Source organism: Phaethon lepturus, unplaced genomic scaffold (genome assembly GCF_000687285.1).
Source record: "Phaethon lepturus isolate BGI_N335 unplaced genomic scaffold, ASM68728v1 scaffold30967, whole genome shotgun sequence".
NCBI classification, from domain to species: Eukaryota; Metazoa; Chordata; class Aves; order Phaethontiformes; family Phaethontidae; genus Phaethon; species Phaethon lepturus.
The window spans coordinates 26,723-40,483 of NW_010553026.1; the positions used below are offsets into that span (position 1 = coordinate 26,723).

The following is a 13,761-nucleotide window of genomic DNA, read 5'->3' on the forward strand; positions in this document are numbered from 1 at the left end:
TTTCATTGCTGGTTGGTTTTGTTGTATTGCGTTGGAGAAGGGGCTGTCTTACAGAAATGAGAGCAAATACAAATCTGTTTATACTGTAATTAAAAGGACTCAATACGTGGACTGCTAAACTACTTTCTGCCAACAGTTCATACTTCTGCAGGTGAATCTGTGGTGGCTTCAAACTCATAATGAAAAATTTCTCTTGTAGACTCAAAACAAGTAGATTGCAATGGAAGTGTGTGGTTTTGGGTTGGGGTTTTTTGGGTAATTTATAGAGTTGCATACCAGGCGTTTTATTCTGCAGTCAGATATGTGCTGTTTCAGTGTGAGGTTAAGTGCATGCACCTGGTACACTGGTGTTTGGAAACCGAAGTGGTTTTGGTTTTCCCTCACCCTGTGATTGGTCTAAGGAGTATTTGGATTTCCTTTGTGAACAAGCACATGTAATGGCAAAATGAAGCAAAGATGACACTCGTGTCTGCCTTCTTTGAAAATACATTTTCTTCTAGGTAAACATAAATTGGAAAGCTCTGGCTTACCGAGGGGTTGTCTCCTTTATAAAACCCTTCAGGCTCAGATGCTTGACATGCTGGATATTGAAGGACTCTATCCCTTGTACAGTAGAGTTGAACAGTACTTAGAGGAATTTCCTGAAGAGAGGTAAGACTTGATGGCTTTTCTTTTCAGTTCTGATTAAGCAGCTATGCAGACACAACCATTCGGTCTCTCTTGTTATGTTGTATACAACCTTCCTTCATGGTGTTGCATGTTCTGAATTTCTAACTTGAAATGCCAGGTAACACAAAACATGAGTTTTATTGTTAAAAAGTTTTGATGTCAGTCATTTTGACGTGAATTTGTAAGTAATGAGTATGGGAAGTTCACAACAGGGTTAAGAGAGAAAATGTGCTGCTCTTTAATAGTGGAGGTTGTATATTTGAGGAAAGATACGGTAAAGTGGTTGGTTTCTCCTGCCTTTAGTACCTGCAGAGTTAGGACTACATCTGCAGTAATAATGACATTTTTAGAGTCATTCTTGAGTCTCTGTTGGCCTACCTGCAATCTGCCCTTTGAAACCCCTGATTTGATACCCAGCAGCAATCCAGCCTGTGCCTGCCAGATCTCAGAGAAGGGGTGAGTGGATAATGGCCTAGTACCTGCTGTTGTGTAACTGGGGGAAGCTCCAGATTGTAACCTACATCACAAGTGATCAACTGTGACTTGAGGCACAGGAGTCTTTATCTTATGGTATTTCTTGCCTGGTGAAGACATACTGGGCGTTGCAAGCTGCTACATGTTGTTCTCAAAAAAAAGCTTTATTCATTGTAGTAATAATTGCTTTAAAAAGCCTGACGTTCTCGGGCTGTGATTTGCCTGTTAATCCAGCCGGTGCTCGCATGAGGGCACTCTGGCTTCACTTGCCAGACGCTGCTGCCGGGGCTCCTGCAGCTCCCCTCTGGTTGAAGGGTTACCTTATGGGCACGGACTGGCCTTACGTTCTGCTTGAATCGCTTGCAGCGTGGCTTACTTGTATGTTTGTACATGAAACAAATAATTTGAAAATGTGTGCTGCAAACCCTGCTTTTATGGGTTCCGCTTTTCAGCAGGCGTTCAGTATTTAACAGAGGGAGGAAGGAGTCCAAATAGACCATCCCCTTGTTAGTGCACGTTATGAAGCTGGGGCAGAGCAGGGCCTGGTCAGATGAGAATACACCCTGATAGTTTCAGCAAGGCTTGTGGGAGCTCCTGCAAACTTACACGTTGTGAATCTTGCCCATATTTGCAAAAAATTACTGTTCCTGTTGTGATACACAGGTGGCAGTGGACTAAGAATGATTCATCTTTAAAAAAAAAAAACAAAACAAACAACAAAACACCAAATCCTAAACAGCCTATCTTAAGTGCTGCATGTGATGAAGTCTGGCTGCTTGGGTTGGTTCGTTACATGGCTGCCGCTTCCTGCCTTTCCCTGCTCCTCCTGTCAGCCCTTCCACGAGAATAATAGTGTCAGGTCATGGTGTTAAGATCTCTGAGTATGAACTTGTTGCCATGTTTATCGGTGGTATTGGTGGTTTGTTCTAATCTGAGTATTGGGACTGCTGATGAAAGATCTCGCTAAAATCATGTTGTCTGTCTGTAAATCTTCTTTCAAAATTTATTTAGAAGTACATTACAGATAGATGGACCTTACAATGAAGCGTTTTATGAGAAGCTGCTAGATCTTTCAACTGAAGATGACGGGACAGTAGCATTTGCGTTAACAAAGGTACTTTTCCTGTGTGTGTTGTTGAAGCTTAATTAGTCTGTCAATTTTAATAAACCCCTCTCTATCAGAAACAGATGGATAGCATGTTAGCATCACCACTGGCTTGTCAGAGGTCTATACGGTTAAAGTTCTTAATTGTGCCAGGGTGTATCTTTACAGCAGAAGCAGCTAAAAGCAAACATGTTTAGCACCAGCTCTTGAGAGAAAAATAAAGCTGGTTATTTCCTTTCTAGTCTGAGGAAGCATTTGCGTGAACTGGTGCTCTTTTGGCCTTCCAGAAAAGCATCTGTAGGAAATAAGTGCAATTCTTATACAGGATGCTGTAAAACCACTTGTTCCTGCTAACCATCTGTTACAGAGATAATTTCCAGCTCCTAAAATACCAACATACTAACACACTGAGTATACTAATGCCTTTCATAAAGAACAGGGTATGCTTTACTGAAGGCAACTACAAATCTAATGGAAAATCCATGTTGGTTTTGTGTTGTATAGGTGCAGCAGTACAGAATAGCGATGACTGCTAAAGACTGCTCCATCATGATTGCCCTTTCACCCTGTCTACAAGATGAATGGTAAGAGACCTGCTTGCGAGTGACCCCTCCTCATTTCCAGGTTGAAGATGCATTTGCACAGTTCAGTCAATTCAAGTAACTGTTAAAACAAGTAGGGTTTTTTTGGAGGGGGGTGTCCAAATATTTGGCTGTGAGCATATTAATAAGGTGGAGTTCTGATTTAAGACATTTAAGGACAAATAATCTGTTTCTAAAGAGTGCTAAGTTGATAAAAAGGGTTAAGGTTTTATATTTACTCCCTTGTTGAAATCTGAATTGACTGTTCATAGTAGATGTACAGTATGGTTTTAACTAGGTGCAATTTTTCTGCTTTAGCTTCCTAGTGTTAGAGATTTCTCAAGATGAGTTGCCTTCAGCTGCCTAATTAGAATAAAAACAAGGCAATAATCAAGAGGTGACATCTATCACTGTAAGGCAGGAGGCTTTGCCATAATATTATCCATTTTGACTTGTGTCAGCAACTGCTCTTAGAGAGAGGAGTTTGCTTTACCAAAGCCTTGTTATTTTTAGAGAATGTTGTTTTCTGCTTTTGCCCTGCGCTTTTGCCCTGCAGTTCTTCAATAAAATGTTCCCGACGGAGATGATTTGTGCAGTGGTTGACGTAGTATTAAGTCCTCCGTCCTTTGGATACAGAATTTGTATTACCTTGAACCCAAGTGGGAGGCGCAGTGATTCTTGCTGTGTCTGCTAGTTAATGAGGCTGTTGCTTAGTATGCTTACCAGCTAGAAACAGACTGGAGCTACTACACACAAAGACACAGTAACTGAAAGTGATGTTTTGATTTAAGCTGTGTGGAAGCTGAAAGGAAAATGACTGGAAGAGGTGCCAGCAAGTTCACTTCAGACTTCACTTGGTTAAGCTGGAGCTTTAGTTTCCTAAAGGCTACATTAGCTGAAGTTTATTTTCTTAAGCTCCCATGAAAGTTTTAAGGTAAACATTAGAGTCACTTTTGCAAGAGGACTCGGGATACACAAATGAAAAATGTTAGCTTCGGTGACTCAGATGTACGATACGCTTTTGTTTTCCAGCTCTGAGCAAAGACCTGTGGTACTAACGTCCAAATCAAGATTCACCTTTTCTGTTTCTGTCCTGGACCTCGATCTAAAACCGTATGAAAGCATTCCTCATCAGTACAAGCTTGATGGCAAGATAGTAAACTATTATTTGAAGAACGTACAGGCCAAAGATGACCCAGTTATGTCCAGTCTCTTCAAGGAGAACGAAGACTGCACATTAGTTCTCCACAAAGTGTAACCGTTTCCTTAAGGTTATTTTTGTTTGAACACATTAGAAAGTGAAAGATTAATGGAATACAATTATGGTGATTGATTTTTTTCTATTTGTGTTCAGTACATTTTTCAGCTGTGAATGTTTTTGCTTTAAGAAATGATTTCTAATTGGTATGCCTTTTCAAAGACATGGAATAGCACTAAAACACACATTTGCTATATAACCTTAATGAATGTATTTAATAGGACAGAACAGATAATGTGCCATACCTTGGAACTAGAGGACAGATCAAATGAATACTAAAAATCTACTTCCTTAGAATTGAAAGAGCACGGAGTTAAAGGTTTCCTGAAGTATTGCACTAACATAGAAAGCCCAATTACTAACAAACAAGAGAATTGCCTTGGAGCTTGTGCTTTGCGCCTCGCTCAAAACCCAATGTAAAAGTTTAACATTAAGTCCACTGAAAATACAGCAGAAGTGGCTACTCAAGTGTTACTGATCTGTGTAACTACCGTGTTACTGCAGGACACTTTTAAGTACTAATGCATGAGATTAAGAACACCAGACTGCCTCTAGAAGTTTTGTGATCACTTGTATCTACCTAAAGCTTCTGAAATGAGCTGAAAAGGGTTAAAGGTAAGCGTCTTTGAATTTTATGTGATAGCTGGGCTTAAGTCGTCTGACATACTGGTCTCTTATTTTCTATACATTATATGCTGCTATTGAAGGTGAAACCACAGCTCACTCTTACCTAATTTAAATTGAGCTCTAAGAATAATATATTCTGAGTTTTACAGATTATTTCAGGTCTTTTGGATTGTGTCAAACGTTGGCATTATTTCATCGATACCCCTCAGGCTGCGTTAGCATGACCAGCTGCTTTCAGGCTCATTCCTGTGAAGCAACACAGAAAAAGGTGGCAGGGTCTGATTTTCTGAAGCTGCAGGGCGTCACTGTCTCATGGTGCGTGCTGGAGCTAAGCTTCTGTCACTACTTCAGCAATGTAACAATGGCTTTACTTTGTAAACATCGGTATGTGTGCAGCTGAAGTCTTGCCAGATGTTGCAGTAAAAGCCATCCTCAGGGAAGATCCTGAGTGAAACTGAGGATATATTCAAAAGTGAGGCTAGCACGATAAAATCTGCAGACCCTTTTCCCATATGCATGAGGATTACACACCTTGAAATGTGCAGAGAGATGCTATTCAAGCTACAGTCAGCTGCTGTTACCTAGATACAGTGTGCGCTTACTGCTAGTGTCTTTCAAAATAATATAAAAAAGTTTATATTGGGATCTTGATGTGATGTTTTGAGTTGTTCCATTTTACCTGAAATTCAAAAAGTGCAAAACCGGAAAATCCTGTATCTTGTTGGCACAACTCAAGGAAGAAATAGAAAATCCGGAGGAAGTCCGCTCCCACAGCAGCAGAGCTTTGCTGTGGGTGGTGACCCACGTTAGCAGTCTCTTGTATTCCACTTCCAGGCGACCGCGTGCCTTTCTGCTCTCGCTGCAGTGTGACATGATGACAGTGCAATAAGCTGGTAGCTGACAGTGGTAATCCCCTCAGGTTTTCTTTGGAAAGAAGGGGTTGAGAGAGATCTATTTTTCAGTCTAGAAATCTTCCACTGTTAGGTAAGAGAGGGAAGGAAGGACTATCCCACAGCTGGAAAGCTTTCAGTTTTTAATGCTGTAACATTACATGCACTTGGTGTGCACATGGAAGTGTGTGTGCTGAGCAAGCAGTTTCATTTTGGTGCAAGGAGGAGCTAAAGATGGAATAATCTACAGGTTACACAAACCTAGCTAAACCAGTAACATGTCAGTGGATAAAGTAGCAACGAATTTTGCCTGTCTGCTGGATTCCAAACTTAGTCTGCTTTATACCTAACAAGGTATTTTATTACAGAGTTGCTGTTCATCAAAACTTAATCCCTGGCATTGCTCAGCTGTGGACCCCAATCAGTTTTTCCTGACCTGCCAGAACAGTAGGAGACTATTTCAGTGATCAAATAGCGCATTATTAAATTTATCATATTATAAACATACTGTTGCTTTAGTTCTTGATTTGTCCACCTGTTTCACCATTGCTATATAATACTTTGTCTTAACTTATAAATGGAGCGGGCAGTTGTACTGCTTGCATGGCTAGAGCAGCTAGGAACTTGAAAAGGAAGCCTCTTACCATTTCCTGAGAGTCCACAGGTGGTGGTTTTGGCCCCTTGATTCCAGGAATAACAAATGTTGCTGCCTACCCTGACGATTGTATAGGTTTGGTTTGGATGAGGTCATTTGGTTGCAGTAGCAAGTGCAGAGCAGGAGCTCTCCTGAAAGATGCTGAGGGTTCTCAAATGAGCTAATGGTCCATCTGAGGGAAGGAAGGTTACAAGACATCTGTCTAATCTGTTTTGTTTCTTCAGGGATGAATGTATGAAATGTGATGCTCTTGTAACGTGTTACCTACTAGAATTTTCCCCTAGAAGTAGGAAATCAAATTGAAGTACTGCAGTGAGCAGTAGTGAACTCGTCCATCTCGACAGAAGTGTAACGGTCCTTTCCTGTTTAGTTTAATGTCTACTTCACACATTGTGGAAAAAAGTCACTTCATACAGTTGTGCCCCTCCGCCCTTTTTTTTTTTGTTGTTGTTTAGCATAGTATGTCTTTGAAATCTTCAAATTGTCTACTTCCACCCTAATTTAATGAGAAAGCTATTTAACTCTTTGTTCTAGGAGTCTCTTACTGTTCTCTTGTAATTTTAAAATCACTGTACTTTTACAGAGCTGTGAAATGAAATGGATTTTTATGGACTTGATTGTGGCAGTGCATGATCTTTTAACACTTTCCAGGTATCTAGAAAATGTTAAGAAGATAAACCACTCTGGTACATTAATGATTCAGAAAGATAAATTTATAATGAAATCACTCTGTACATGTAACTATTTTATTTGGCATTTTTGTATTTAAATGGCTGTATTTATTTTCATGTCATGACAATTTATATATAACGTGCCATAATTGTACAGATAGCATGTTTTATGAGTATGGTTTCTAAATGGAAAATAACTTAATGTTTATATTCAATAAAATTATAGACTGTGTAACACAATATCTTAATTAAAACTACTTTGGAAATTGCTACCTGTTGCAAGTCACGTTGTGGTACTCATTTTTCTGAGCCAACCACTTTGATCAGATTCTCGACTGCTGTCTCGATCCCGAACAGAAGCAGCATGCTTCGGAAGCGGGCGGGGGCATTTTCAATAGTTGCCATCTTCAGCTCCAAGACTGCAAGAAGGAAGGAACAGCGAACATTATTTTCAAAGAATTGCACTATTACTGAAAGTCACTGTCAGCAAGCATTTTTGGATAAAACCAGCTACCTGCTGTCAAGACAATGACATACTTCTTTCGTAAGCCCTTTTAAATTATACATGAGGTGAAGCTTAGCTGCTTGCTAAGCTGGGATTTCTTTGCCTGGTTGGGCTCTGTAAGATGTATTTTCATTTTATCTAAAGCGATGTTGGCCAAAAAAGGGGTCATTCTACTTGAAAGCTCAGAAGGGGTCTCTGGAGTGAATGATGTTACCTTGCTCTGGTACTTTAGTCAGAAGGTCCAGAACAGGTGTAGTTCTCCCTTCTTCATCTATGTGTATCTTCCAAACAATCATTAGTTCAAACCTGTAGCACGCACAGAGAAAAGTTAGTTGCCTCGTGTTAATGACATAACTGTCTTTAAACGAGCATGAACCTCCTTTCAAGAAACCTTAAATCTATTGACAAGGAATCGTTATTACTTCATTTCCAGGTACAGTTGGCTTCTGCAGGGGGGAAGTCTTTCTAGTCAAGTACACAGGGATTACTTCCAGAGCAACATTCACAACAGATTTGCTGCTTTGTAACGTCCCAGTCCCATCTGCTTCACCGTGTTTTGTATTCCCTTGCATGCCTTGCTGAAGGAATTCCAGGCACAGCACCAGGTCAATGGGAGGAGAAACCAGGTCAATGGGAGGAGAAAGTTCCCTTTGTTCAAACAATGCTGAGAATTGCGACCGTAAAAGTCTCCTTCAAGTAAGATTTGTCAGCCTTTTGCTACTTCACTGTTAAAACTCCTTTGAGGATTTGTGCACAAGCTCATTCTGGGATCTTGCAAACAAATTAATATGCAAGTAAGTGTATTTTCTCCCAACCCACTGAAATGATTTTTAGATTCTTGTCTTTCATGATGTGTAATGGAACTTGGCACCAGTCAACATGAGGAGAAGCTGCACAGTAAAGCAGCTTATTTTCTAATGGCGATGGCCTACCAACAATTCATTTCAGCAATGCAGATTTAAAGCCTTTAGCTCCACATGGCGATTTGGCACTGCAGTGCCGAGGCAGCACTATCTATTATGGTTTATTTGCTAGTTCCACAAACAAATCTGATGGAGGGAGCTATGCTTTATTTCCAGTTGTTTCCATATAAATTAATGCATGTTATAGCAAAGATGTAATAGGAGAAGGGAATGGTCTGATCCCTTCACAAAATAGTTACTTTTCTTGGCCCTTACAGAATTCCTGACAGTGATAATTATACTGTCTTACAGGAAACTTCAAGGATTTTATTTTTCTCGATTTAAAAACCCCAACCTGCCAGGACATGTCTAGCAGGGAGCCCAAACAAATCCAGCATGTGGGGCAGAGTAATAACAACAAATGATCACCTCTCATATCTGATCTGATTTCCTGCTAAAACAATGGAAAAATACAGCTACAGTTGCTTTCAGTAGCATGGTAACTGCAATTTTTCTTTCCATTCTTTAATGGTTGGGCCCAGGGGTGGAAAACACTGCCTTATCTCACAGGGGAGGGGTGCCAGGGGCCCACCCTGTCACATAAGATGGACATTGGCCTCAGCAGCAGTCCTCCCCTGGTCATGTAATGCAGAAAGAAAACCAAGATGGAACAAATCCAGCTGAACCTGACATGGGTTCTGATGTGTGAGAGGGAGGGTGCATCCCACGTTCCTAAGCTTTTAATTTTGACTCTTCATTGTAGTATGAGCTTCCAAAACCAAGACAGTAAGAGATTTTTTTTTTCCTTCAAATGCAAATGAAAGGCCTGCTAGAGCCCTTTATTTTTTTTCCTCCTAGCTTTTTAAAAGAGTAGGTACACACAGTAGCAATGCAGTTGATTGACTTTCTAACAAGGCTACATCCATGTGGCCCGTGCATACATTTTTGGTTTTCTTTGGTTTTTTTCTCCTCCTGTTTTTGACGTGGTTTATAGCCCTAAACTGTAATGCACATAGTCTGATGTCTGGGTTTAGAGGCCTTACACAGCAAAGAGTGACTTAATGTTCAAGCAGACCTATTATCCATAGATTGTCACTGTCCCTTTCACAACTCTCTATCTGGATAAATCAAGAAACCTGGTTACTGGCTTACCCAGAAAGTTTGGGGTTCCTTAGGATTATATAATCTCCCAGCAGCCCTTCTGGAAGGGTCACAACCTTGGGGTATTTTGCCTGTGAATAAACAGATTCAAAAGGGTATAAATTAGGTCACAAAAATCAGAGCAGACAAGGTGGTTTCTAGCTAGTGTTTTCCACTCGCAATGGATTTTAGTAGCTTGCATTTGTAATAGTTAAGGATAACAATACTAACTGTTTAAAATTCACAGTTTAAGTTTTGATGGTTTGGAGGGGGTTTTTTTTGAGGTGTTTTAAGTATCACTCACATGATATCAAGAGGTACTTAAATTTGGTCACCTCAGAGGAAACCTTGAAAGACTATTTTTTAACTAAGTTTTGTTAATTTGATTTAATAACCCATTATAATATGTCACCATTTCACCAAACACCCCCCAGTGATTTAAGTAACCTTACTAGTACAGAGTTTGGTACTCCTTTTGAAACGGGATCACCAAGCTCCATACAGTGCTTTGCTTTGAAAGCATAAAGGCAAATGAGATGCCAAAATAACCATTATTATCAAAATACAATGGCACAATGGAAACATGATAAAGCATATAAAACCACTGACTACTATTAAAACTTTCCCGTTACTGGGAATTAGAGCTATTTTCAGTTACTACAACATGCAAAGATTGATCATCATTCCATTACTTTGTTAGTGCCTCTAATACTTTGCAGTGTGTTTTATCTTGAGTTACCTAAGACTATAGTAACTTTCACTATAACTATTTTAAAAGCATGTAGAAGAAAAGCAGAAGAGTAGCTAGGTATGGATTCTTTAGAAGTTACGCCGTGTGCAAGGTGATGGGTTACTCAAGAGTATGAGATGCATGTACATCAAAATACTGGGAAAGGCGGCAATTACTGCATCCTGCAGGGACACGCTATTGCAAAAGAAAACAAAATCTAGACGCAGCCTGTTATCGTGAAGACTTCAACGCTGTTACTTGCTTGTACTGTCTTACATACCGGCTACAAAGCTGTGCTCCAAAAATTGTAGTTTATAAAGTGTGAAAAGTCTGTCAGCCTGAATCATTCTACAGCGCTCACGGGGCAAGTGGTGTCTCTTATGGAAAAGGAGCAGGAGAGCTCGTCTTTGAAAAGCGCTGGAGAAAATGACTTGGGTTTTATAGGATTACGTCTCATCTGGCAGACTGAAATTGCTACCAGATGTGACCTTGTCCTGGTTTAGGAATTTATGACAAACCGAAGGGGGGATGGTGGAGAATGCCAAATGACATAAAACACATGGAATTTGCCAGTTTTAATTTCTACAAAGTATCTAGCACTGTATTTACCGTGGGGATAAAGACCACAACCTATCCTGGGAACAAAGACACGTAAAGGGCAACAAAGTGCACGGTAGTTACAGCATGAAAACGTGGCTGATCTAAGGTCACTCACCTAGCAGAACAGTGACTTTTTTTTCAGCTTTCCTCCTCCTCCCTGTGGCATTACGCTCCTCTGATGACAAAATAAAACATGTTTTTCAGGCTTTCCTTCCCAATAACCCATGTCTGTCTGTGATATTCATTACGTGCCTTCGTTTGTCTGCTATCATAGCTCTCAGAAAATCTAGCGATCTCTTTAGCTCCAGGTTGAAAATACTAGAAATTTAGGATTAGCTTCTATCTATCTGGTGAACTCAGCTCTTAGTGCCTCGTTTACAAGAGCTCCCAAGTATACCATAGCTAACCACTGAGTCATGTTTTATCTTCATCCGCCCATACTGAGACCTTTGGGAATCACAAGAGAAAATAGATCAGAGGAACTAGATAAGAGTTCCAATTTTCAAAACACTGTAAATGCACCCATTACGTGTTTGGGAGTGCCTGTGTAGCTGCCGTAATCAATGCGTTTACCCCAGCTACTGGGTGGTATTTTATGTTGTATAGAAACCGGGGGTTATCTCAAGGAAATCTCAAAGTGTATAATTTTCTGCTGTCTAAAAGCTTCCTTGTACCTGGGGGAGACTGTGTTGGTGAGTTTTGTGCAAAGGAAGCGGTTATTCTGTGCCTTTAATAAATGCCAGGGTTTTGGCAATTGGTCTGAATGCCGTGAGAATCTGATCTTGTGAGAGATGCACAGGATTTGGGATAAAATCCAGCTTCTTAGCAACAAACAATCATATCTTAGCAATCCACAAAAAGCCAAAACACAAATACCTGCAGCTCTCTTCAGGCGTATTACACGCTAAAACTGAAGTCCTAACTGTGGCATGAAGCAGTACCTCGCCCAGACCCACGTACGGATGTACGGCTGCCCGTCTCACCTACGGGAGACGCCTTAGAATGACAGCGTGGCAGAAGCAGGAAGCAAAACTACTGCACCTGGGGTTAAGCCAGCAGTGTTAAATACAGACAATTTATGGAATAAAACCCAGGAAATGCAATCTACCTTTCATATTCCAGGTACAAAACGTAACGTCTGTAACCACAGGTAAAACGTGGGTATCTGGCACTTAAGTGAAAAAGCAGGCACACGGTATGCACAAGCTGCAATAGTCCTGACAGAACTACGATTCCAAAAACACTGTCTGGGTACCGGGTTATCGCCTCGTATTCTCTGCTGCGCAACTTTTCTAAGTTTTGCCCAGGGAAAAGAAAAGCCGAGCAACAAGCAGGGTAACAGAATGACCCGATCCACCGAAAGGTCCCTCGGGAAGTCAATAATTCCTATGGGATCTCGTAAACTGGACACCGGACAACTAAAGAAAGCACATAAAGTAGCGTGATACCAGATGGGAAAGATCAGCTACAACTGCATTAAGCAAAACCTGACTTTAATCAAGAAGTATCTTTCCTCAGATGACTTTTAAATGTCAGTTTATGATCAAAACCAAAAGCCCATGCTATTATTACTTCTGGACGGAAATCGTTTTTCCAGCTCCTTCAGGAGTCCAAGCAGGGAATCTTATGGGAACTTTTGTCTAAAACAGAAATAGTCTCAAATCACAAAGGGACAACCATCATGATGGAATACACAGTCTTCCCTTTCTCCCATGACAGATTTTACATGCACACACACAGAGCCATCCGAGTGAATATGCTTGTAGTATCTATTTTTAAACAAAATATATTATTCTTGCATTGCAATTCTCTGCATACTAACTCTGCTAGGGAAAATGTTTTCAGTTATTCAGCTTAAGAGCCATGACTACAGAGGCAAAGCAAAATTGGCAAGGCAAAAGCTATAATAAAAGCAAATTTGCTTCTAACCCACTTACCAAGAAAATAATGCTACTCTGCTCTTAGGTGGAACAATAGTTCACACTTACTACTAACTTTGAACTTGGCATTGTGTAAGAAGGACTGTGTATAAAGCGTGCTAAGCAAGTCATGCTACTATGAGTCCCTCCATAGGTATAAGCTACTTCTAAATTTATCAGAGATTTAGGCTCTGATTCAGGGTGATGTATGTGTATGCTTTGCTCAGCTAATACCACATTATCATCCATCAAGGCCTTAAATAACAATATTAATGTAACTTCATTAATTCAAATACAAATTATTTGCAAAAATGATGAAAATCCTAGATACTATAGAATACCCAATAACGGCATGACTAAATTCCAGAAGCATTAAACAATCAGAGCCTCCAGTCTGCTACCCACTGCAAAAATGTACGTCAATCCCTTAAGTAGCCATCAAGTGGGAAGCCACCCCAGTGTACTGCCCTGCACGCTCCTGATGGGATAGTCTGAACTCAAAGTAGCCATGTTCCCCCGCAGCCTCATTCTGTGGTTTTAGCAGCAGTCTGATTTTTAAGTTACAGTAGTCTAAACTCAGATAACAAGAAAAGGAATAATTTTACTATGACCATGATCAAGTCCTACAGATACTTAAAAGCAGCAATCACCAAGCTACAAAATGAAAGTAAGTGCAGCAACTACACTTCTGGAAATTAGTTTGTATTTCTACTTTTACTAAGCCTTCTGCTAGTTCCATTTATGAGACCTGGTCTTACAATTTATCTGTCCTTAACGCACATTGCTGAAGTATTTGGTGCTAACTTCACCAAGAACTCTGATCCTCAATCACCAACTACATTCATCTGTCATAAACTGAACATCGCATATACATTTTCCATCCATTCTCTTTCTAGAAATGTAATGAAGTTGCTTTGATGACTTTCATTTTTAGATATGGGACAATACATTTGTTAATACATTTAAATTAACTAAACAATTTTATCCTGTAAGACAATCCTGTAAGGCCACCTGCAGGACAACCAAGGGATCAGG

General features: G+C 40.2%; 2 protein-coding genes across 2 annotated transcripts in view; one reads left to right on the forward strand and one right to left on the reverse strand.

Annotated features, from left to right (window-relative positions):
• IPPK (inositol 1,3,4,5,6-pentakisphosphate 2-kinase) overlaps positions 1-4,457 on the forward strand; it is a 28,937-nt gene extending 24,480 nt beyond the window's left edge. Inside the window, exons 10-13 of the mRNA XM_010291414.1 lie at positions 501-651; positions 2,155-2,257; positions 2,753-2,832; positions 3,862-4,457. Of these exons, the coding sequence (XP_010289716.1) occupies positions 501-651; positions 2,155-2,257; positions 2,753-2,832; positions 3,862-4,087 (560 nt within the window). The 3' untranslated portion in view covers positions 4,088-4,457. The remainder of the gene's footprint in view (positions 1-500; positions 652-2,154; positions 2,258-2,752; positions 2,833-3,861) is intronic.
• Positions 4,458-7,174: 2,717 nt separating this feature from the next.
• Positions 7,175-9,569, reverse strand: CENPP (centromere protein P; the record flags this gene model as incomplete). Its single annotated transcript, XM_010291415.1, is given in 4 exon segments — positions 7,175-7,213; positions 7,216-7,349; positions 7,650-7,741; positions 9,490-9,569. Coding segments are annotated over 4 exon segments (345 nt in total), but the record flags the coding sequence as incomplete, so codon positions are not given.
• Between the last annotated feature and the right edge of the window lie 4,192 nt (positions 9,570-13,761).